The sequence below is a fragment of the Oncorhynchus nerka genome, linkage group LG24 (genome assembly GCF_034236695.1).
Source record: "Oncorhynchus nerka isolate Pitt River linkage group LG24, Oner_Uvic_2.0, whole genome shotgun sequence".
Classification (NCBI taxonomy): domain Eukaryota; kingdom Metazoa; phylum Chordata; class Actinopteri; order Salmoniformes; family Salmonidae; genus Oncorhynchus; species Oncorhynchus nerka.
In genome coordinates this window covers 7,793,861-7,820,494 of record NC_088419.1, presented here as the reverse complement: position 1 = coordinate 7,820,494, position 26,634 = coordinate 7,793,861, and the positions used below count along the sequence as shown (strand labels likewise).

At 44.1% G+C, this 26,634-nt stretch overlaps 1 protein-coding gene across 1 annotated transcript; it reads right to left on the bottom strand.

Annotated features, from left to right (window-relative positions):
- Positions 1-11,309: 11,309 nt before the first annotated feature.
- Positions 11,310-16,069, bottom strand: LOC115124464 (vertnin-like). The gene is made up of 5 exons (XM_029653896.2): positions 15,770-16,069; positions 14,405-14,718; positions 13,571-14,178; positions 12,658-13,110; positions 11,310-12,465 (listed from the first exon to the last, which is right to left on the bottom strand). Exons 2-5 carry the CDS (start codon positions 14,714-14,716, stop codon positions 11,685-11,687), a joined length of 2,154 nt encoding a protein of 717 aa, XP_029509756.2. The 5' UTR covers positions 14,717-14,718; positions 15,770-16,069; the 3' UTR covers positions 11,310-11,684.
- Between the last annotated feature and the right edge of the window lie 10,565 nt (positions 16,070-26,634).

The following is a 26,634-nucleotide window of genomic DNA, read 5'->3' as shown; positions in this document are numbered from 1 at the left end:
TGAGATGAAACAAAAAAACAACATTGATTAAACAGCATTAAAACATTAACAGTAAAATATTTCCCTCAAAAGGTTTCAAAAGGATAAAGACGTTTCAAATGTAATTGTAGTGTGAATAGTACGGGACGAAAAGTAAACACATATATTTTTTTACCTTTATTTTACTAGGCAAGTCAGTTAAGAACAAATTCTTATTTTCAATGCCTAGGAACAGTGAGTTAACTGCCTGTTCAGGGGCAGAACGACAGATTTGTACCTTGTCAGCTCAGGGATTTGAACTTGCAACCTTCCGGTTACTAGTCCAACGCTCTAACCACTAGGCTACCCTGCCGCCCCCAAGGGAAACCAGTAGAGCGTAAACAACATAAAATTACAACCAATATTTATGTTCACACATCTTGCTGCAGTGATTGCACAATGTGGTATTTTGCATAACAGTTTATCAAATCAAATCAAATGTATTTATATAGCCCTTCGTACATCAGCTGATATCTCAAAGTGCTGTACAGAAACCCAGCCTAAAACCCCAAACAGCAAGCAATGCAGGTGTAGAAGCACAGTTTATCAATGTTTGATTTGTTTTCCATCTGAGGGAAATATGTGTCTCTAAATATGGTCATACATTGGGCAGGAGGTTAGGAAGTGCAGCTCAGTTTCCACCTCATTTTGTGGGCAGTGTGCACATAGCCTGTCTGCTCTTGAGAGCCAGGTCTGTCTACGGCGGCCTTTCTCAAAAGCAAGGCTACGCTCACTGAGTCTTAATTGTGGGTTTGTCACAGTGGTCAGGTATTCTGCCAATGTATACTCTGCATGCAATATTTGGTGTTTATGTTGTATACGGAGGATATTTTAGCAGAATTCTGCATGCAGAGTCTCAATTTGGTGTTTGTCCCATTCTGTGAATTCTTGGTTGGTGAGCGGACCCCAGACCTCACAACCATAAAGGGCAATGGGTTTTATAACAGATTCAAGTATTTTTTAGCCAGATCCTAATTGGTATGTCAAATTTTATGTTCCTTTTGATGGCATAGAATGTCCTTCTTGCCTTCTTCTTCTTGTCTCTCAGATGGCTCACAGCCTTGTGGAAGTGGCGCTGATGTTTAGGCCGAGGTATTTCCTTATACTCCTGTGATTTCTATGTTTTTTTTTACTAGATTACCTGTGGTTTTTCAAGTCTGTCTGTAATTGTGTAATGACTTGGTGCTGCCTATCTTGGCAAGGATGCTCTTGAAAAAGAGCTTTCAAATCTCACATTTTTATTTTACCTTTATTTAACCAGGCAAGTCAGTTAAGAACAAATTCTTATTTTCAATGACGGCCTAGGAACAGTGGGTTAACGGCAGATTTGTACCAAGTCAGCTCGGGGGTTTGAACTCACAGCCTTCCGGTTACTAGTCCAACGCTCTAACCACTAGGCTACCCTGCCGCCCGAGCCCTTCCTGGTTAAATAAAAAATAAATAATAATAATTAGCATACCTCCTGAGTCTCTTCCCTGTTTTACACCTGGTAGTTCATCATTATCCTATGTATTTATTTATTTTATGAGATTAATTTAAGTGACCCTCACTTAACCCATAATACTGGCCATGTTCAGGAAACACTATAAACATACACAATGCATTAAGAAGTACCTGAGCTTGAATGTTATAATATAGGGGTGAAAACGTAAAGGTCGACTCAGCAACAGGAAGTAGATGCAGAAAGTCAACGACATTCTGGGTCCATTTCAGCAACAACTAAAAGTGTTGTTACGCGAGGACCAACTTCCCCGCTGTTTTGGTCCTGTACCTTCCGTGCAGTGTGAAGCCAACCCGTGCACATGCACAGATACAGTGTGTGATGGTGTGAGAGCAAAGTGTTGCATCTTGCATATCTTAATATCTGCGGTGCTGCTGGTGGCAACGTCATTTTTTTGTTGTTGCCTGTTTTACCTTTAATAGGGAGAATCTTAAACATTTTCGCCCCACAACATAATGACCTAAAATCCATCTATTATCCCATTTTAAAATTATGGTCTAAAATGTTTGAAGGTTTCAAGTGTGTCATGACACAAGTCATTTTTTTTTTTTTTTTTGACCTTTATTTAACTTGGCAAGTCAGTTGAGAACAAATTCTTTTGTGCATCGCCCTATGGGACTCCCAATCACGGCCGGCTGTGATGCCCCCTTCCCACATCATTCAGGCTGGAAGACATTACCCATTCTCTACGCTCTAATTCTCAGACCTTTATGTGCTAGCTGGGCCATTTATCCAAGCTAAAGGCCATGGAACAGTTGAAGATGGGAATAAACGGGAGCTGTATGTAGTTTTACAGCCATGAAATTCATGTCAATTGCTATTGAATATACGTCTGACCAAAAAGTGTTTGGAACAAAAACATAGTTTTTCCATTGTATTGTCAAATATTTAGATGAGAATGTCAAACCTATGGCTTATTTTCTATGCAAAGTCAACTCAGCAATGCTGTTCTCTCCCCCATAGAGCCTATCCACTCCTAGCATACCAGGTACAGTACGTCTCTCTCACACATCTACTTATACCTCTGTTCCCACGCATACAATTAACCCCTCCTCCCCTTTGCCAGCCCTCCCTCCTCCCCTTTGCCAGCCATTCCTCCCCTTTGCCAGCCCTCCCTCCTCCCCTTTGCCAGCCCTCCCTCCTCCCCTTTGCCAGCCATTCCTCCCCTTTGCCAGCCCTCCCTCCCCTTTGCCAGCCATTCCTCCCCTTTGCCAGCCCTCCCTCCTCCCCTTTGCCAGCCATTCCTCCCCTTTGCCAGCCCTCCCTCCCCTTTGCCAGCCATTCCTCCCCTTTGCCAGCCCTCCCTCCCCTTTGCCAGCCCTCCCTCCTCCCCTTTGCCAGCCCTCCCTCCCCTTTGCCAGCCCTCCCTCCCTTTGCCAGCCATCCCTCCCCTTTGCCAGCCATCCCTCCCCTTTGCCAGCCATCCCTCCCCTTTGCCAGCCATCCCTCCCCTTCGCCAGCCCTCCCTCCTCCCCTTTGCCAGCCCTCCCTCCTCCCCTTTGCCAGCCCTCCCTCCCCTTTGCCAGCCCTCCCTCCCCTTTGCCAGCCCTCCCTCCCCTTTGCCAGCCATTCCTCCCCTTTGCCAGCCCTCCCTCCCCTTTGCCAGCCCTCCTCCCCTTTGCCAGCCCTCCCTCCTCCCCTTTGCCAGCCATTCCTCCCCTTTGCCAGCCCTCCCTCCCCTTTGCCAGCCATTCCTCCCCTTTGCCAGCCCTCCCTCCCCTTTGCCAGCCCTCCCTCCTCCCCTTTGCCAGCCCTCCCTCCTCCCCTTTGCCAGCCATTCCTCCCCTTTGCCAGCCCTCCCTCCTCCCCTTTGCCAGCCATCCCTCCCCTTTGCCAGCCCTCCCTCCTCCCCTTTGCCAGCCCTCCCTCCTCCCCTTTGCCAGCCCTCCCTCCCCTTTGCCAGCCCTCCCTCCCCTTTGCCAGCCATTCCTCCCCTTTGCCAGCCAGCCCTCCCTCCTCCCCTTTGCCAGCCATCCCTCCCCTTTGCCAGCCCTCCCTCCCCTTTGCCAGCCATTCCTCCCCTTTGCCAGCCCTCCCTCCCCTTTGCCAGCCCTCCCTCCCCTTTGCCAGCCATTCCTCCCCTTTGCCAGCCCTCCCTCCCCTTTGCCAGCCCTCCTCCCCTTTGCCAGCCCTCCTCCCCTTTGCCAGCCCTCCCTCCTCCCCTTTGCCAGCCCTCCTCCCCTTTGCCAGCCCTCCCTCCTCCCCTTTGCCAGCCCTCCCTCCCCTTTGCCAGCCCTCCCTCCCCTTTGCCAGCCCTCCCTCCTCCCCTTTGCCAGCCATTCCTCCCCTTTGCCAGCCCTCCCTCCTCCCCTTTGCCAGCCATCCCTCCCCTTTGCCAGCCCTCCTCCCCTTTGCCAGCCCTCCCTCCTCCCCTTTGCCAGCCATTCCTCCCCTTTGCCAGCCCTCCCTCCTCCCCTTTGCCAGCCCTCCCTCCCCTTTGCCAGCCATCCCTCCCCTTTGCCAGCCCTCCCTCCCCTTTGCCATCCCTCCCCTTTGCCAGCCCTCCCTCCTCCCCTTTGCCAGCCATTCCTCCCCTTTGCCAGCCCTCCCTCCTCCCCTTTGCCAGCCATCCCTCCCCTTTGCCAGCCCTCCCTCCCCTTTGCCAGCCCTCCCTCCTCCCCTTTGCCAGCCCTCCCTCCCCTTTGCCAGCCCTCCCTCCCCTTTGCCAGCCCTCCCTCCTCCCCTCCCCTTTGCCAGCCCTCCCTCCTCCCCTTTGCCAGCCATCCCTCCCCTTTGCCAGCCCTCCCTCCCCTTTGCCAGCCATTCCTCCCCTTTGCCAGCCCTCCCTCCCCTTTGCCAGCCCTCCCTCCTCCCCTTTGCCAGCCCTCCCTCCCCCCTTTGCCAGCCCTCCCTCCCCCTTTGCCAGCCCTCCCTCCCCCCTTTGCCAGCCCTCCCTCCCTTTGCCAGCCCTCCCTCCTCCCCTTTGCCAGCCCTCCCTCCCCTTTGCCAGCCCTCCCTCCTCCCCTTTGCCAGCTCTCCCTCCTCCCCTTTGCCAGCCCTCCCTCCTCCCCTTTGCCAGCCATTCCTCCCCTTTGCCAGCCCTCCCTCCTCCCCTTTGCCAGCCATTCCTTTTCATTAGCGCCAGCACAATTGAAGCAGGCAGACAGAATGGGACCAACTCGAGTCAGAACAGAATGTGTCATCATGGACAAAGCCTGAGCTGTGTATTTGAAGTACTGTAAATCACTATGGGGGTAGTGAACAGCGACGCCGAGTTGGCTTTGCTAAACCATCTGGTTTAGAAAATACGCCAGGGGTCTGACATTCTCATCTGAATGTACAAACGTCTAATTCTGACATGAGACTGTGAGAGCTAGTTTCAATATAGAGCCTCTTCACACTTGCTACACTTTTGGTAAAAAACAACAAATCTCCTCAGATACACACGAGGTAAAACTAGACACTTACAAGAGTCCCCCCCAAGCAGGACAGTGTAAACAGAATTGTCTCATTCAGCCCAACATTCCTACAGTATAAAATGGTAATAACAGAGCAATGATATTTTTTGAAACAGCTGAACTTGCTGGCTGCACTGAGCCACGTTAAAAACCCCATGGAAGCTTATCCTCACCGTCAAAATAAACGTACAACGTCGATAGTACATCACGCAGAAAGGATGTTTTTCCACGGTTTAACGTTTGTGTGGTGATTTTCAGAGGTGGCACCACAGGCCCCAGAGTGGTCGTCGGCGGGATTTCTTTTCCCTGGGGGCTCAGAGTTTTCCCTCATCTGGTAAGCTAATCAACTCCGGACCCTAGTTTTAGCGTGTGACAATTAATACGCTTTTATACGGACTGGGACGGTGAACAGATTATTTTTTTTCTAAACTCCTGGTCCTTGAGAATACAAAATAAACACGTCAAATTGCTGCCACTTTTTGTACCTGTTCAAATGAAGTCTATTTTAAAACTAACAGGGAGGAGGAGGAAGAAGAGGAGGAGGAAGAGGTGGAAGAGGAGGGGGGGGTCCTTTACACAGACAGAGCACAACTGCGACAATAGAACGAATCACAGAGCGAAGCTTTATTTAATCTGTAATTCAAAAGTTATTTATACAGTATGTCGTCATTATAGTGTTGGTTAAGGGCTTGTTATTTATACAGTATGCCGTCATTATAGTGTTGGTTAAGGGCTTGTTATTTATACAGTATGTCGTCATTATAGTGTTGGTTAAGGGCTTGTTATTTATACAGTATGTCGTCATTATAGTGTTGGTTAAGGGCTTGTTATTTATACAGTATGTCGTCATTATAGTGTTGGTTAAGGGCTTGTTATTTATACAGTATGTCGTCATTATAGTGTTGGTTAAGGGCTTGTTATTTATACAGTATGTCGTCATTATAGTGTTGGTTAAGGGCTTGTTATTTATACAGTATGTCGTCATTATAGTGTTGGTTAAGGGCTTGTTATTTATACAGTATGCCGTCATTATAGTGTTGGTTAAGGGCTTGTTATTTATACAGTATGTCGTCATTATAGTGTTGGTTAAGGGCTTGTTATTTATACAGTATGTCGTCATTATAGTGTTGGTTAAGGGCTTGTTATTTATACAGTATGTCGTCATTATAGTGTTGGTTAAGGGCTTGTTATTTATACAGTATGTCGTCATTATAGTGTTGGTTAAGGGCTTGTTATTTATACAGTATGTCGTCATTATAGTGTTGGTTAAGGGCTTGTTATTTATACAGTATGCCGTCATTATCGTGTTGGTTAAGGGCTTGTTATTTATACAGTATGTCGTCATTATAGTGTTGGTTAAGGGCTTGTTATTTATACAGTATGCCGTCATTATAGTGTTGGTTAAGGGCTTGTTATTTATACAGTATGTCGTCATTATAGTGTTGGTTAAGGGCTTGTTATTTATACAGTATGTCGTCATTATAGTGTTGGTTAAGGGCTTGTTATTTATACAGTATGTCGTCATTATAGTGTTGGTTAAGGGCTTGTTATTTATACAGTATGCCGTCATTATAGTGTTGGTTAAGGGCTTGTTATTTATACAGTATGTCGTCATTATCGTGTTGGTTAAGGGCTTGTTATTTATACAGTATGCCGTCATTATAGTGTTGGTTAAGGGCTTGTTATTTATACAGTATGTCGTCATTATAGTGTTGGTTAAGGGCTTGTTATTTATACAGTATGTCGTCATTATAGTGTTGGTTAAGGGCTTGTTATTTATACAGTATGTCGTCATTATCGTGTTGGTTAAGGGCTTGTTATTTATACAGTATGTCGTCATTATAGTGTTGGTTAAGGGCTTGTTATTTATACAGTATGTCGTCATTATCGTGTTGGTTAAGGGCTTGTTATTTATACAGTATGTCGTCATTATCGTGTTGGTTAAGGGCTTGTTATTTATACAGTATGCCGTCATTATAGTGTTGGTTAAGGGCTTGTTATTTATACAGTATGTCGTCATTATAGTGTTGGTTAAGGGCTTGTTATTTATACAGTATGTCGTCATTATAGTGTTGGTTAAGGGCTTGTTATTTATACAGTATGTCGTCATTATAGTGTTGGTTAAGGGCTTGTTATTTATACAGTATGCCGTCATTATAGTGTTGGTTAAGGGCTTGTTATTTATACAGTATGTCGTCATTATAGTGTTGGTTAAGGGCTTGTTATTTATACAGTATGTCGTCATTATCGTGTTGGTTAAGGGCTTGTTATTTATACAGTATGCCGTCATTATAGTGTTGGTTAAGGGCTTGTTATTTATACAGTATGTCGTCATTATAGTGTTGGTTAAGGGCTTGTTATTTATACAGTATGTCGTCATTATCGTGTTGGTTAAGGGCTTGTTATTTATACAGTATGTCGTCATTATAGTGTTGGTTAAGGGCTTGTTATTTATACAGTATGCCGTCATTATAGTGTTGGTTAAGGGCTTGTTATTTATACAGTATGTCGTCATTATAGTGTTGGTTAAGGGCTTGTTATTTATACAGTATGTCGTCATTATAGTGTTGGTTAAGGGCTTGTTATTTATACAGTATGCCGTCATTATAGTGTTGGTTAAGGGCTTGTTATTTATACAGTATGCCGTCATTATAGTGTTGGTTAAGGGCTTGTTATTTATACAGTATGCCGTCATTATAGTGTTGGTTAAGGGCTTGTTATTTATACAGTATGCCGTCATTATAGTGTTGGTTAAGGGCTTGTTATTTATACAGTATGCCGTCATTATAGTGTTGGTTAAGGGCTTGTTATTTATACAGTATGCCGTCATTATAGTGTTGGTTAAGGGCTTGTTATTTATACAGTATGCCGTCATTATCGTGTTGGTTAAGGGCTTGTTATTTATACAGTATGCCGTCATTATAGTGTTGGTTAAGGGCTTGTTATTTATACAGTATGTCGTCATTATAGTGTTGGTTAAGGGCTTGTTATTTATACAGTATGTCGTCATTATAGTGTTGGTTAAGGGCTTGTTATTTATACAGTATGCCGTCATTATCGTGTTGGTTAAGGGCTTGTTATTTATACAGTATGCCGTCATTATCGTGTTGGTTAAGGGCTTGTAAGTAAAGCATTTCACGGTAAGGTTCTACACTTGTTGTATTCTACGCATGTCACTAATAAAGTTGGATTTGATTCATTCCAGTCAATAAGTTAAAAAAAATATAAAAAATAATTTAAAGACCTAGGTAGCCACCTGAAGTTTGAATATAAACCAAATTTGATAACTTTCACATTTTCTCAGAAAACAAATTAATGTGCCTATATTAGCCTATATGATGTTCATGCTTTGTTTCCCAAGACCAGGCCCAGATGGGATCAGTGGTGGTTGATATAGGCTGCAGTTGATCAGACTGAAGCATAGATTAATTGTGAGATGAGATGACAAATCATGAGGCATTTCAATGTATATATTTTTTTGGGGGGGTGTATGAGCTTCCCACCAGGCACAGACTTCAAAAAGCAACATGTATTCCGTTTTTGTTCAATTTCATTTTATTGGAAACAACATGAACATAACTTATTTGCATTTTTGTTTATCAAATTGAAGCCTGACGAGTTGTCGTAAAGTAAGTCTGTACTTTTATATTTATATTTGTATTACTTGATTTTAAAAAAGTATGCTGTTTTAAAGCTAAAATGTAATGTGTAGCACACTCACTGCCTCCCCTTCAACTTTCATCGATGAGAAAAGCTCATTTCTAGAAAATAACATACCCCTGTTGCAGCAGACCAACGTAGTAAATCACTGTGTTTTGATTACTGTGTACCAAGACACGGTCGATGCCTCCAGAAGATTAGACCGACACAAAATGGTCTCCTTAAAGCGAACGGGGACAATTACAACGGAATTTAAAAATAGAGACTCGTCTAAACTTTTAAAAAAGCATGATAATGTAGAAGCTGTGTGATTGGACGACTCGCAGGCACAAGTGGAAGCTGTGTGATTGGACGACTCGCAGGCAAAAGTGGAAGCTGTGTGATTGGATGACTCGCAGGCACAAGTGGAAGCTGTGTGATTGGATGACTCGCAGGCAAAAGTGGAAGCTGTGTGATTGGATGACTCGCAGGCACAAGTGGAAGCTGTGTGATTGGATGACTCGCAGGCACAAGTGGAAGCTGTGTGATTGGACGACTCGCAGGCACAAGTGGAAGCTGTGTGATTGGATGACTCGCAGGCACAAGTAGAAGCTGTGTGATTGGATGACTCGCAGGCACAAGTAGAAGCTGTGTGATTGGATGACTCGCAGGCACAAGTAGAAGCTGTGTGATTGGATGACTCGCAGGCACAAGTGGAAGCTGTGTGATTGGATGACTCGCAGGCACAAGTGGAAGCTGTGTGATTGGACGACTCGCAGGCACAAGTGGAAGCTGTGTGATTGGATGACTCGCAGGCACAAGTAGAAGCTGTGTGATTGGATGACTCGCAGGCACAAGTAGAAGCTGTGTGATTGGATGACTCGCAGGCACAAGTAGAAGCTGTGTGATTGGATGACTCGCAGGCACAAGTGGAGTTTGAGTGTGTGGTTGATTCATTGATGTTCTACCTCGTAGCAAAAAAATATATAAAAAATACTAACTGTTTCACTCCACCAGTTTTGATAAACAAATATGCAGGAAAACATTAGAATAGAAAACATCATGTTTGGCTGCTATGATGGCAGTGGTGCACCAATACTCTTTGAGAGAAAGTGTTTGGGAACTTAACGAAATGAAAATCACATTTAATTTAAAAAAATTTAAGACAAACATGACTTAAAACTAACATACCATGCTTTAGGACTTCAGAGAGAGAGAAGATTCATTTCACATTATGGTTACCAGAAAAACATCAACGATAGGTAGTTATTTCAACCCAAAAAAGGCATGGGTAAATCACAAGAGAAAATATAGAAATTCTTAAAAAGAAAATACACACTTAATTAGGCTAATTAGCATATTACATATTCTGGTAGCCAGAAGTGTTGTAAACATTCATTAGAAAACAAAACTGCTCAATTCAAATTGAAATAAATTTGTCTCGAGTCCCTGTAACATATGTTGTAAAAAAGACAACTGATCCCTGATATGGTTGAGATGTGTTCCGTATCCCGTTGAAATACCACAGTGCAAAGATACCTTACGGTAGGAGACAATCTATTGGTCATTACCTGCTCGGCGTAGCATCTATTGCTATATAAATCATATATAATATATAAATCACGATGAAGTAAAGACCCTGAAACACAAAACAGCGATGAACCAAAATTAAATCATCATTTTAGATGTACATTCAATAGTAAAAAAAACATATGTTTGTGAATCAAAACACTGTGTGTGTGTGTGTGTCTGTGTGTGTGTGTGTACAGAGCATGTTTTAAACAACAAAAAAAGAGAGAAACTGGATTTCTGAAACAAAAGGCCTTTTCCTGACACAACCACAGACCTCTTTCAATACAACACATTAAAAGGTAAACCACTAGGAATCCTACAGAACAGGTAGACAGACATCAAATGGATTAACAAAAAAAAACTGAACATCCTGAAGGAACCTGAAAACTATTTAAAATGAAGAAGAAATACAGGGAAATAAAAGGAGTCCTTCTTGAAGGGGATTAACACTAAATACAAGAGAAGAAGAACACACCCAGTCTCAAACAAAGAGCCATTTAAAAAAATTTTAAAAAATCAACCCCCGCTGGTTGGTCACTATCAGGATGACTTTCAACTGCCTTTTGCTAGAGGCCAGAGGACCATTACTTGAACTGTAGGACAGTGTCTTTTCACAGATGTGCAAATGTCCATGACCTGAAGGTGATAGGTGAAGGAATGGAGGGAGGGAGGAGAACAAAGGAGAGCCAGGAATGGAGACGAGATGAAGGGTGAACATCATATTTAAGATGCATTTGGCTGCCATTTCAATACATTAGACTTCACCCAGGTGCTGAAGCATACCTCAAACTACAAACCCAAACGATTACAGTGTGCTCAGTTGAAAACAATTGTGAAAAATGTACATAATTTCAAAGTGGGTGAGGAGGGGGTGGGGGTTGATACTGAGGACTCTGTTTGAGGGAGTGACGGGGGAGGGGGGGAAAGAGTTTAGGATTCGGAAGAGACTACAGACAAGACAGCATTTCAGTTTGTTACAGGGACACCCTTCTGCTTACAGCTAGTGTAACAGAGTGTATGACCACCATTACACTAAGTGTCCTCTCTCAGCCATGCCCTCTCTCTCTCTCTCAGCCATGCCCTCTCTCTCTCTCTCAGCCATGCCCTCTCTCTCTCTCAGCCATGCCCTCTCTCTCTCAGCCATGCCCTCTCTCTCTCCCTCTCTCAGCCATGCCCTCTCTCTCTCTCTCTCCCTCTCTCTCAGCCATGCCCGCTCTCTCTCTCTCTCTCTCAGCCATGCCCTCTCTCTCTCTCAGCCATGCCCTCCCTCTCTCTATCAGCCATGCCCTCTCTCTCTCTCTCTCTCTCTCAGCCATGCCCTCTCTCTCTCTCTCTCAGCCATGCCCTCTCTCTCTCTCAGCCATGCCCTCTCTCTCTCTCTCTCAGCCATGCCCTCTCTCTCAGCCATGCCCTCTCTCTCTCTCTCAGCCATGCCCTCTCTCTCTCCCTCTCTCTCTCTCAGCCATGCCCTCTCTCTCTCTCTCAGCCATGCCCTCTCTCTCTCTCTCTCTCAGCCATGCCCTCTCTCTCTCTCTCTCAGCCATGCCCTCTCTCTCTCAGCCATGTACCAGTGGCACTCCATGATGCAGGGCTCTCTTCCACATATAGTAGGTGGAACGGGGAGTCAGGGGGAAGAAGGACCTGAACTCTTTGAAGGTGGGGAAGGACTTCTCCTCGAAGCGTTTCTGGAGGAACAGTTTGGCCTTGGCCTTGAAGTTAGCCAGGGCCACCAGATCCATCACAAACATCTGGTCGTCTGTGGTGGCGGACATATTGGTTGGGTTGGGGAGGGGGAAGGGGGCTCTCAGATCCTCTGTCGGGTCCCCCTCAAAGGAGAACACGTCCTGCATTGGAGCTTTTGTCTTTATGTCACTCTCTGCCATCATCATCATCATCATCATCCCATTCTCTTTCACTGCGTTGTTGTTCTCCATAATCATCTCAGAACGGTCCACCTCTAGAGACGGGGTGGTGGTTTCCTCCTTCCTGGTTCCACTGGGGCCGTTACGCCACAGCCAATAGAAACAGAGGGACAGGGAGGGGTACTTCAGTCTGAACCTAGACAGAGGCCATTTTGACCTCCACACCTTCACCTTGGCAGCTTCTCTCAGCTTCTTCCTGCGTAGGAACACCATCCGGAACCCTTTCTGGTTGTTTCTACAGATCTTAACTCTGGGGAAGACCGTGGCAGCATGACCATGGCTCTCCGTCCCCCCGATAGGGGACAGACCACCAGTTGGACTACTCTTATCCGTGTCCAAGCTGTTTTCACTGCTTCCGACCTTGTAGCCTCGGTTAAACAGCATGGCCTCTCTCCTCCAGTTGTAATAAGTAGACCTGGATCAAATCAAACATTTAGTTCAAAAGTTCATGTTAAAATTGCAACACACTTTACAGTAAATCGATAAAATGAAGGGAGGCAATAAAATGGATGAATGCAAGATTTAAAAAACAAAAATGTCTAAAATAACAGTAAACTATTTGTTATTAAAGGCTGGGCTAAATAACAGTAAAATCCTTGTAGGTGACCTGGAGATCCCTGGGAAGCTCCTCTTGAAGATGCGGAAGGGGAACGATGTATTCCTAGCGATGCAGTTCTGAAGAACCTTCTTGGCCTCCTGCATCAGAGCCATGTTTTGGGCCCGTTCTCCATCCATCTTATCATCGTTGTAGTTCAGGCCGAACAGACTGGCCACGCTGTTGTGATGCTCTGCGTCTGGGTCTACCTCATGGTCTTCCTCATGGTCTTCCTCCTGCCCGAGCTTGGACTCTGGAGAGGACCAGGACTCCTGCGCCGTGCTGTCCCCTGGACTCACCTCGCTCCTGGAGAACGTGGAGAAATTACCGCCGGATGAGATCAGCTCGTGCTTCCATGCATAGTAGGTGGATCTGGAGATCTCAGGGAAGAACTCTTTGAACTGATGCAGAGGGATGAGCTTCCCTTCCAGATAGCACGCTTGGAGGAAGTGTTTGGCCTCGTACCTTGATAGAAAAAGATCAGATTAAAATAGTAATTCAATGTCAGCAGAAACATACAGCTAAATAAACAATACAAGACAAAACAAAGTTAATGTGCCAGAGTGCCATGATTTAAAATCAGACAGTATTTTGATCGACGACAGAGACAGGAAACTGTAGACGACAGAGACAGGAAACTGTAGACGACAGAGACAGGAAACTGTAGACGACAGAGACAGGAAACTGTAGACGACAGAGACAGGAAAATGTAGACGACAGAGACAGGAAACTGTAGACGACAGAGACAGGAAACTGTAGACGACAGAGACAGGAAACTGTAGACGACAGAGACAGGAAACTGTAGACGACAGAGACAGGAAAATGTAGACGACAGAGACAGGAAACTGTAGACGACAGAGACAGGAAACTGTAGACGACAGAGACAGGAAACTGTAGACGACAGAGACAGGAAACTATAACGTACCTGGCAGCAGACCTTAAACGGTGCTCCTGCGTCTGCCGTCTCCAGCGGTAGAACGTACTCTTGGTGACGTTGTACTTGTCCTTCAGACTGGAGTAGGACAGGAGAGAGTCCTGGTTGAGAAGCTCCAGTGTCTTCAGAGGGGGGACCCTCTGCTCATCGTTAGGACTCCCCGTCCGGAGGTCACTAGAATGGACTAACGCTACAAAGACTGTGGGTCTGAACCTGGAGGAGCCCCCCTCCAGCTCTCCGGACCACATGATGTGCAAGGTGATAGGATTCATGTCTTTGGGGTAGGACCTGGGTCTTATCAGGCGGTTGAAGTAGGGTCGTATCTTGAGGTTGTACATGGGGTAGACAGAATAGATGTTGCACTGGAGGACGGAGGAAAGAGCATAGAGGTGCCACATGTTAGCGTAGGAGCCGGGGAAGCAGGAGGCTTTGACGTCGGCGTCGAAGATCGCTTCGAGGACTGAAAGGGGGAGGTTGAGCATGTCCTGGGACTCCTCGGCACACAGGCTGAACCTGGCCGCCTGCAGCATCACCTTCGAGTCGATCATACCGCCCAGGTAGTATCTCTTCCACAGCAGCATCTCCACCACCGTAAGTACCTGGAGGAAATGCAGTTCAGGAGTTGGCACATACTTAGTGTAACTCACACACACACACACACACTTTTAAAAGAAACACAGATATTAATTTTTTAGTAGCTCTTATCCACAAAGAAATTACATTTCCAAACTAGGAAAAAATAAAGCAGATCCACAAAATAAATACAACGTAGTGGTTGAAACTCAGATGCTGCATATGATTGAAACACTGCCAATCTCTGCTCACCTGCAGCTCCAGACTGAGACTAGTCGTCCCCACTAGCAGCATGCTGGCTGCATCAAACAACAGGTTCCCCTCTCCCTTACAGGCCAGAGGTAGGAGGCCTCCGGGGGCGTCAGCAGGGTACAGGCTATGGGCCACGCCGTCGATGCCTGCCCAGCCGGGGAACTCCTGGCAAGGGGAGGAGGGCAGGGTGAAGGGGGTCAGTACCTGGTGGACCTCCAGAGCTACCCTGGTGAGGGCGTGCAGGCCGGAGCTCTCGGTGGCATCCTGCAGCTCCCCTAGGACTGAGAGTATCACCTCCTTCCTCTGAATCATACCTGCCGGGACACAGAGACAAAACATAGATAGTCTAGTGGTTAGAGCGTTGGACTAGTAACCGGAAGGTTGCAAGTTCACATCCCCGAGCTGACAAGGTACAAATCTGTCATTCTGCCCCTGAACAGGCAGTTAACCCACTGTTCCTAAGCAGTCATTGAAAATAAGAATTTGTTCTTAACTGACTTGCCTAGTTAAATAAAGGTAAAATAAAAATTTGAACCTGAACCCATACAGAAGCAGATACACAGGAAAGGTTCAGAAGCGGTCTACTAGAAAACTTTAATGACATAAAAATGTAATTGTGAACCTACATGAAGAATGTTTTTATCTAGAACTATCAGTCAAACCTGCTTACGGGTTTGACTGAATAGGTCCTGAAGAGACATGCATTTATAACCGACTGAATGTGATTGAATTCTAGTGTTCCTGGACCCACTTACAGAAAGCTGGACCAGTCGAGATTAAAAATGGATTTGTGGCAGGCAATGTGTTCGCAAATATATTAGCTGCACATGTTCAAAATAACAAAACAGCTCCAGGGCTGAAACGTATTGCTGTAAGCTTGGTGAAGTCATATTGATATGCATGTGACAAATGTTATATACATATTTGTATGTTTAAAAATATATAGAGAGATTTTTAAAATTAGGTATAATGTGTCCATTGTGTAAAATATGTATGTGTGTTGTGTAAAACATTCTAGCAGTTTCCACTAAGAGAAAAAAAGTTGCCATACTAAATTCAATTAATTACGCAATTATTTCATCTTAATATAGCCAACGACGCACGAAGGTGTGGTACAAGGACGTGTGGCGAACAGCAGAACTGAGTCACTAGGCTTCAAATTGCCTAAAATAATAATGTTGTAACAAAAATGTCGAAAATAATCAATTCTATACGAATGAAAATAGAGGAGACGTTTGTGATTGATTCGTTATCAACAAACGCACCATCAACCAACTGTTGTACCACGTTTTCTTCTGATTACTACTACGTGGGTGTAAGTTACTTTGTTCATTGATACAATAGTAATTTGGGTACGTTACTTACCTGAAATATTTGGTATAAATCGTTTTCCAAGAGGACGTCAGTCACTATCGGAGTGGTAAAGCGCACCGCATAGGGCTTCGTTCCGGATTCTCTCCCAGGTAACTTAGTTATTCCATTATGTGTGCATGGAACGGATTCAGCCGACTTGGGTTCACTGCAGATAGGGGCACTTTGAAGAGAAATTTGGGAGTGATAAGGCCGACCTCTCTTCAGGAAATTGTCAATCGCCGCCGACCTGTTTTTTTTTTTGTCTGTGGTTTGAGAAAACACCCTCTTGCCCCCACGCAGGGCCAGGGTCAATTTCAATGTGAAGTGGTAACAAAAGCCGTGGTGTCGCCGCTATCAGTAGAACAACACTTATATAGGTGGAAGTATCGGGTTGTTGGCTATCTTGATTTGTTTTTTCTCCCCCCAACCCAATATCAACATTTGTATGTAAAATAAACACAATTGACTCAGTACATTTCTCCGTGTACACCACACGATTTTGTATACAGTGCATTTCAATCACAGATGAATCCTGTAGGTTGCACAACACCTAGACCTAGTATAGTAAACTTAAATCTCCAATTAGTATGATGTTATTTTTTCGTATATATTACTTTGTGGGTGTCCATTATCCATTTGGTATGTATTAGACGTTACGAATTACAATTCGTACAATATGTAACGAATTTTCAAAACGTATGTAATGTTACGAATTCCAATTGGTTGTGGGTAATGTTAGCTAGGGTAGGGGGTCGGGGTAGCTAACATGCTAAGTAGTTGAAAAGTAGCTATAACAAAAATATATATATAGTAAATAGTTGCTAAAGGTATCTGTGATGAGATTCAAACACGCAACCTTTGGGTTGCTAGACATCCCTCCTAACTTTAACTCCCAGCCTAGCTAACATTAGCCACAACCAATGGGAATTCTTTAAAAAGAAAACTGTGTAGGCTACAGGGCCCGAATGCATTATGAAGCCAATCCTGTGGTGGACGAAAACAACCTGACCTTTTTTATGGTGTGTGTGTGTGCTCCTATTGAATTTAAATATTTTGTGTCTATTTCACGATAAGCTGTGATAGTTATTATTATTATTTTTATTTTTTTACCAGTTCGTTTTAGGGCCCAAAATGCTCTCCAATGCATGGTATACATGTTGTTGTTGTTACTGATATCAGGCTTGTATACAATAGCTTATACAGTAGCCTACATTCATTATTATTATGGACTTTTCTGGACATCCTGACAGCTCAGTCTCAATCTCTGGTCAGCTCATAGAGAACAGGCTACTCAGTCTCTGGTCAGCTCATAGAGAACAGGCTACTCAGTCTTTGGTCAGCTCATAGAGAACAGGCTACTCAGTCTCTGCTCAGCTCATAGAGAACAGACTACTCAGTCTCTGGTCAGCTCATAGAGAACAGGCTACTCAGTCTCTGGTCAACTCATAGAGAACAGGCTACTCAGTCTCTGGTCAGCTCATAAAGAACAGGCTACTCAGTCTCTGGTCAGCTCATAGAGAACAGGCTACTCAGTCTCTGGTCAGCTCATAGAGAACAGGCTACTCAGTCTCTGGTCAGCTCATAGAGAACAGGCTACTCAGTCTCTGGTCAGCTCATAGAGAACAGGCTACTCAGTCTCTGGTCAGCTCATAGAGAACAGGCTACTCAGTCTCTGGTCAGCTCATAAAGAACAGGCTACTCTGGCAAATGGTGCTCTTAAAAAAAAAAGTTAGATTGAAGCTGAATCAGATCTACAAGCCCACTTGAGTTACGACGCCATATTTTGTGTTGTTTGTGGTGACATGGCATCGACCCTTTCTCCTCATAGAAGAAATGTGACTTCACTGTGTTCATTCTAAAGTTCAGAATCTAAACTAAAATATTCTCTGCACAGTCTTTTCTCGCTCCCTCTCTCTCTCTCTCTCTCTCTCTTTCTCTCTCTCTCGTTCTCTCTCTCTCTCTCTCTCTCTCTCTCTCTCTCTCTCTCTCTCTCTCTCTCTTGTTGCACTCATTGTTAGTCTGCTGAAGTCTCCCATTACCTCGTTAGACCAGTATCACTCTCCTGTACTGAACAGACTAGAGTATAGGGCAGAGTACTGGATACGGTAGGTGTTTGTGGATTGGAGTGTGGATATACAGACAAGGCACGTTGGCCTGTTTCTCACACGTCTCCTGACTCTCTCAATTCAAAGGGGCTTTATTAGCATGGGGAAACATGTGTTAACTTCGCCAAAGCAAGTGAAAAAGGTCATAAACAAAAGTGAAAATAACAATAAAAATGAACAGTAAATATTACACTCACTGAAGTCCCAAAAGAATAGAGACATTTCAAACGTCATTATGTCTATATACAGTGTTGTAATGATGTGCAAATAGTTAAAGTAGAAAAGGGAAAATAAATAAACACATATTTATACATGTGAGTGTATAGTATGTATGTATCTATGTACTATATATACTGTATGTGTTGTATTTACAATGGTGTTTGTTCTTCACTGGTTGCCCTTTTCTTGTGGCAACAGGTCACACATCTTGCTGCTGTGATGGCACACTGTGGAATTTAACCCAACCCAACAGATATGGGAGTTTATCAAACTGTGTTTTCTAATTCTTTGTGGGTCTGTGTTATCTTAGGGAAATTTGTTTCTCTAATATGGTCATACATCTGGCAGGAGGTTAGGAAGTGCAGCTCAGTTTCCACCTCATTTTGTGGGCAGTGAGCACATAGCCTGTCTTCTCTTGAGAGCCAGGTCTGCCTACAGGGGCCTTTCTCAATAGCAAGGCTATGCTCACTGAGTCTGTACATAGTCAAAGCTTTCCTTAAGTTTGGGTCAGTCACAGTGGTCAGGTGTTCTGCCACTGTGTACTCTCTGTTTAGGGCCAAATAGCATTCTAGTTTGCTCTGTTTTTTTTGTTAATTACTTAACACATTGGAAAGAATTATCTTTTTGTTTTCTCATGATTTGGTTGGGTCTAATTGTGTTGCTGTCCTGGGGCTCTGTTCACAAACACACCCTACAGAGCCCCAGGACAGCAACACAATTAGACCCAACCAAATCATGAGACCAGGACCAGCTTGATTAGGGGACTCTTCTCCAGGTTCATCTCTCTGTAGGTGATGGCTTTGTTATGGAAGGTTTGGGAATCACTTCCTTTTAGGTGGTTGTGGAATTTAACGGCTCTTTTCTGGATTTTAATCATTAGCAGGTATCGGACAAATTCTGGTGATTCAAGTATTTTTTTAGACAGATCCTAATTGGTATGTCGAATTGTATGTTCCTCTTGATGGCATAGAAGGCCCTTCTTGCCTTGTCTCTCAGATCATTCACAGATTTGTGGAAGTTACCTGTGGCGCTGTTGTTTAGGCCGAATGTTTTTTACATTCGTGGTCAACACACACCTCTACAGAATTGTCAGGGACAATGTAACTCTCAGGTATGTGTTGAATGGCCTCTGTTATAATTACCAGGTGTATGTGTTGAATGTCCTCTGTTATAACTACCAGGTGTGTGTTGAATGTCCTCTGTTATAATTACCAGGTGTGTGTTGAATGGCCTGTTATAACTACCAGGTGTGTGTTGAATGGCCTCTGTTATAATTACCAGGTGTGTGTTGAATGTCCTCTGTTATAATTACCAGGTGTGTGTTGAATGTCCTCTGTTATAATTACCAGGTGTGTGTTGAATGTCCTCTGTTATAATTACCAGGTGTGTGTTGAATGTCCTCTGTTATAATTACCAGGTGTGTGTTGAATGGCCTGTTATAACTACCAGGTGTGTGTTGAATGGCCTCTGTTATAATTACCAGGTGTGTGTTGAATGGCCTGTTATAATTACCAGGTGTGTGTTGAATGTCCTCTGTTATAATTACCAGGTGTGTGTTGAATGGCCTCTGTTATAATTACCAGGTGTGTACTGAATGTCCTCTGTTATAATTACCAGGTGTGTATTGGATGGCCTCTGTTATAACTACCAGGTGTGTGTGTTGAATGTCCTCTGTTATAATTACCAGGTGTGTGCTGAATGTCCTCTGTTATAATTACCAGGTGTGTATTGAATGTCCTCTGTTATAATTACCAGGTGTGTGTTTAATGCCCTCTGTTATAATTACCAGGTGTGTATTGAATGGCCTGTTATAATTACCAGGTGTGTATTGAATGTCCTCTGTTATAATTACCAGGTGTGTACTGAATGTTCTCTGTTATAATTACCAGGTGTGTGTTTAATGGCCTCTGTTATAATTACCAGGTGTGTGTTGAATGGCCTCTGTTATAACTACCAGGTGTGTATTGAATGTCCTCTGTTATAATTACCAGGTGTGTGTTAAATGTCCTCTGTTATAATTACCATGTGTGTATTGTATGGCCTCTGTTATAATTACCAGGTGTGTATTGAATGTCCTCTGTTATAATTACCAGGTGTGTGTTGAATGGCCTCTGTCATAATTACCAGGTGTGTGTTGAATGTCCTCTGTTATAATTACCAGGTGTATGTGTTGAATGTCCTCTGTTATAATTACCAGGTGTGTGTTGAATGTCCTCTGTTATAATTACCAGGTGTGTTGAATGGCCTCTGTTATAATTACCAGGTGTGTATTGAATGGCCTCTGTTATAATTACCAGGTGGGTGTTGAATGTCCTCTGTTATAATTACCAGGTGTGTGTGTTGAATGTCCTCTGTTATAATTACCAGGTGTGTATTGAATGTCCTCTGTTATAATTACCAGGTGTGTGTTGAATGGCCTCTGTTATAATTACCAGGTGTGTATTGAATGGCCTCTGTTATAATTACCAGGTGTGTATTGAATGGCCTCTGTTATAACTACCAGGTGTGTGTGTTGAATGGCCTCTGTCATAATTACCAGGTGTGTGTTGAATGTCCTCTGTTATAATTACCAGGTGTATGTGTTGAATGTCCTCTGTTATAATTACCAGGTGTATGTGTTGAATGTCCTCTGTTATAATTACCAGGTGTGTTGAATGGCCTCTGTTATAATTACCAGGTGTGTATTGAATGTCCTCTGTTATAATTACCAGGTGGGTGTTGAATGTCCTCTGTTATAATTACCAGGTGTGTGTGTTGAATGTCCTCTGTTATAATTACCAGGTGTGTATTGAATGTCCTCTGTTATAATTACCAGGTGTGTGTTGAATGGCCTCTGTTATAATTATCAGGTGTGTATTGAATGTCCTCTGTTATAATTACCAGGTGTGTATTGAATGGCCTCTGTTATAACTACCAGGTGTGTATTGAATGTCCTCTCTTATAATTACCAGGTGTGTATTGAATGGCCTCTGTTATAACTACCAGGTGTGTGTTGAATGGCCTCTGTTATAATTACCAGGTGTTTATTGAATGTCCTCTGTTATAATTACCAGGTGTGTGTTGAATGGCCTCTGTTATAATTACCAGGTGTGTATTGAATGTCCTCTGTTATAATTACCAGGTGTGTGTTGAATGTCCTCTGTTATAACTACCAGGTGTGTATTGAATGGCCTCTGTTATAATTACCAGGTGTATGTGTTGAATGTCCTCTGTTATAATTACCAGGTGTGTGTTGAATGTCCTCTGTTATAATTACCAGGTGTGTTGAATGTCCTCTGTTATAACTACCAGGTGTGTGTTGAATGTCCTCTGTTATAATTACCAGGTGTGTGTTGAACAGTATGCATAAAGCCATTCTCCCTCCTCGTATCCAGCTCTCAGTTCTCTTCCAGGTCTGTTAACTGCTTCAGCCTTTGTTGAGTGAAGTCTACATTGTGGACACGGCGGGTGGGGGCTGGCCAGAGGGGGTGGGGGTGGGGGCTGGCCAGAGGGGGTGGGGGATGGCCAGAGGGGGTGGGGGCTGGCCAGAGGGGGTGGGGGCTGGCCAGAGGGGGTGGGGGTGGGGGCTGGCCAGAGGGGGTGGAAAATGCTAATAGGCCAAGACTGGGGTTGGCTCCAACTGTCTCTCACATGCTGTGGGGGGGACTGGAGATCAGTGAACACAATGACACCACCGGTTCACCTTTTGTTCGTGAGCTTGGCATTGTTGGTTGAAGAAGCTCAGGAATCTAGTGTCAGGGGACTCCACATTCCAGGGACAGAGACATGTAGGGACATAATGGGACAGGGCCTTGTAGGGACAGGGCCATAATGGGACAGACATGTAGGGACATAATGGGACAGGGCCATAATGGGACAGACATGTAGGGACATAATGGGACAGGGCCATAATGGGACAGACATGTAGGGACAGACATGTAGGGACATAATGGGACAGGGCCATAATGGGACAGACATGTAGGGACAGACATGTAGGGACATAATGGGACAGACATGTAGGGACAGACATGTAGGGACATAATGGGACAGGTCCATAATGGGACAGACATGTAGGGACAGACATGTAGGGACATAATGGGACAGGGCCATAATGGGACAGACATGTAGGGACAGACATGTAGGGACATAATGGGACAGACATGTAGGGACATAATGGGACAGGGACATAATGGGACAGACATGTAGGGACATAATGGGACAGGGACATAATGGGACAGACATGTAGGGACATAATGGGACATAATGAGACAGGGACATAATGGGACATAATGAGACAGGGACATGTAGGGACATAATGAGACAGGGACATGTAGGGACATAATGGGACAGGGACATAATGGGACAGGGACATGTAGGGACATAATGGGACAGACATGTAGGGACATAATGGGACAGGGACATCATTGGACAGACATGCAGGGACATAATATAACAGAGACATGTAGGGACATAATGGGACAGGGACATGTAGGGACATAATGGGACAGACATGTAGGGACATAATGGGACAGGGACATGTAGGGACATAATGGGACAGACATGTAGGGACATAATGGGACAGACATGTAGGGACATAATGGGACAGGGACATGTAGGGACATAATGGGACAGGGAAAACATGGGACAGACATGCAGGGACATAATGAGACAGGGACATAATGGGACAGACATGCAGGGACATAATGAGACAGGGACATAATGGGACAGGGAAAACATGGGACAGACATGCAGGGACATAATGAGACAGGGACATGTAGGGACATAATGGGACAGGGAAAACATGGGACAGCCATGTAGGGACATAATGAGACAGGGACATAATGGGACAGACATGTAGGGACAGACATGTAGGGACATAATGGGACAGACATGTAGGGACAGGGACATAATGGGACAGACATGTAGGGACATAATGGGACAGACATGTAGGGACATATTGGGACAGGGACATAATGGGACAGACATGTAGGGACATAATGGGACAGGGACATCATTGGACAGACATGCAGGGACATAATATAACAGAGACATGTAGGGACATAATGGGACAGGGACATAATGGGACAGGGACATGTAGGGACATAATGGGACAGGGACATCATTGGACAGACATGCAGGGACATAATATAACAGAGACATGTAGGGACATAATGGGACAGTGACATGTAGGGACATAATGGGACAGGGACATGTAGGGACATAATATAACAGAGACATGTAGGGACATAATGGGACAGGGACATGTAGGGACATAATATAACAGAGACATGTAGGGACATAATGGGACAGGGACATGTAGGGACATAATGGGACAGGGACATGTAGGGACATAATATAACAGAGACATGTAGGGACATAATGGGACAGGGACATGTAGGGACATAATGGGACAGACATGTAGGGACATAATGGGACATAATATAACAGAGACATGTAGGGACATAATATAACAGGGACATGTAGGGACATAATGGGACAGGGACATGTAGGGACATAATATAACAGAGACATGTAGGGACATAATATAACAGGGACATGTAGGGACATAATATAACAGAGACATGTAGGGACATAATGGGACAGGGACATAATGGGACAGGGACATAATGGGACAGAGACATGTAGTGACATAATGGGACAGGGACATGTAGGGACATAATGGGACAGGGACATGTAGGGACATAATGGGACAGGGACATGTAGGGACATAATGGGACAGGGACATGTAGGGACATAATGGGACATAATGGGACATAATGGGACAGGGACATGTAGGGACATAATATAACAGAGACATGTAGGGACAGGGACATGTAGGGACATAATATAACAGGGACATGTAGGGACATAATATAACAGGGACATGTAGGGACATAATATAACAGAGACATGTAGGGACATAATATAACAGGGACATGTAGGGACATAATATAACAGGGACATGTAGGGACATAATATAACAGGGACATGTAGGGACATAATATAACAGAGACATGTAGGGACATAATATAACAGGGACATAATGGGACAGGGACATGTAGGGACATAATATAACAGGGACATGTAGGGACATAATATAACAGGGACATGTAGGGACATAATATAACAGGGACATGTAGGGACATAATATAACAGGGACATGTAGGGACATAATATAACAGGGACATGTAGGGACATAATGGGACAGGGACATGTAGGGACATAATATAACAGAGACATGTAGGGACAGGGACATGTAGGGACATAATATAACAGGGACACGTAGGGACATAATATAACAGGGACATGTAGGGACATAATATAACAGAGACATGTAGGGACATAATATAACAGGGACATGTAGGGACATAATATAACAGGGACATGTAGGGACATAATATAACAGGGACAGGTAGGGACATAATATAACAGAGACATGTAGGGACATAATATAACAGAGACATGTAGGGACATAATGGGACAGGGACATGTAGGGACATTATATAACAGGGACATGTAGGGACATAATATAACAGGGACATGTAGGGACATAATATAACAGAGACATGTAGGGACATAATGGGACAGGGACATAATATAACAGGGACATGTAGGGACATAATATAACAGAGACATGTAGGGACATAATATAACAGGGACATGTAGGGACATAATATAACAGAGACATGTAGGGACATAATGGGACAGGGACATGTAGGGACATAATGGGACAGACATGTAGGGACATAATGGGACAGGGACATAATGGGACAGGGACATGTAGGGACATAATGGGACAGGGAAAACATGGGACAGACATGCAGGGACATAATGAGACAGGGACATAATGGGACAGACATGCAGGGACATAATGAGACAGGGACATAATGGGACAGGGAAAACATGGGACAGACATGCAGGGACATAATGAGACAGGGACATGTAGGGACATAATGGGACAGGGAAAACATGGGACAGCCATGTAGGGACATAATGAGACAGGGACATAATGGGACAGACATGTAGGGACATAATGGGACAGACATGTAGGGACATATTGGGACAGGGACATAATGGGACAGACATGTAGGGACATAATGGGACAGGGACATAATGGGACAGACATGTAGGGACATAATGGGACAGGGACATCATTGGACAGACATGCAGGGACATAATATAACAGAGACATGTAGGGACATAATGGGACAGGGACATGTAGGGACATAATGGGACAGGGACATGTAGGGACATAATGGGACAGGGACATCATTGGACAGACATGCAGGGACATAATATAACAGAGACATGTAGGGACATAATGGGACAGGGACATAATGGGACAGGGACATGTAGGGACATAATGGGACAGGGACATGTAGGGACATAATATAACAGAGACATGTAGGGACATAATGGGACAGGGACATAATGGGACATAATGGGACAGACATGTAGGGACATAATATAACAGAGACATGTAGGGACATAATGGGACAGGGACATGTAGGGACATAATGGGACAGGGACATGTAGGGACATAATATAACAGAGACATGTAGGGACATAATATAACAGGGACATAATGGGACAGAGACATGTAGGGACATAATATAACAGGGACATAATATAACAGAGACATGTAGGGACATAATATAACAGGGACATGTAGGGACACAATATAACAGAGACATGTAGGGACATAATGGGACAGGGACATGTAGGGACATAATGGGACAGAGACATGTAGTGACATAATGGGACAGGGACATGTAGGGACATAATGGGACAGGGACATGTAGGGACATAATGGGACAGGGACATGTAGGGACATAATGGGACAGGGACATGTAGGGACATAATGGGACAGGGACATAATGGGACAGGGACATGTAGGGACATAATATAACAGAGACATGTAGGGACATAATATAACAGGGACATAATATAACAGGGACATGTAGGGACATAATATAACAGGGACATGTAGGGACATAATATAACAGGGACATGTAGGGACATAATGGGACAGGGACATAATATAACAGAGACATGTAGGGACAGGGACATGTAGGGACATAATATAACAGGGACATGTAGGGACATAATATAACAGAGACATGTAGGGACATAATAGGACAGGGACATGTAGGGACATAATATAACAGGGACATGTAGGGACATAATATAACAGGGACATGTAGGGACATAATATAACAGAGACATGTAGGGACATAATATAACAGAGACATGTAGGGACATAATGGGACAGGGAAATGTAGGGACATAATATAACAGGGACATGTAGGGACATAATATAACAGGGACATGTAGGGACATAATATAACAGAGACATGTAGGGACATAATGGGACAGGGACATAATATAACAGGGACATGTAGGGACATAATATAACAGAGACATGTAGGGACATAATATAACAGGGACATGTAGGGACATAATATAACAGAGACATGTAGGGACATAATATAACAGAGACATGTAGGGACATAATGGGACAGGGACATGTAGGGACATAATATAACAGGGACATGTAGGGACATAATGGGACAG

Excerpts from the sequence above, each read along its gene's own strand:
- LOC115124464 (XM_029653896.2), bottom strand. The coding sequence starts at position 14,716 with ATGATTCAGAGGAAGGAGGTGATACTCTCAGTCCTAGGGGAGCTGCAG. Across the intron at positions 13,111-13,570 it reads CGTTTAAGGTCTGCTGCCAG|GTACGAGGCCAAACACTTCC; the intron begins GTACGTTATAGT and ends TTTTCTATCAAG. Across the intron at positions 12,466-12,657 it reads AGCTTCCCAGGGATCTCCAG|GTCTACTTATTACAACTGGA; the intron begins GTCACCTACAAG and ends GATTTGATCCAG.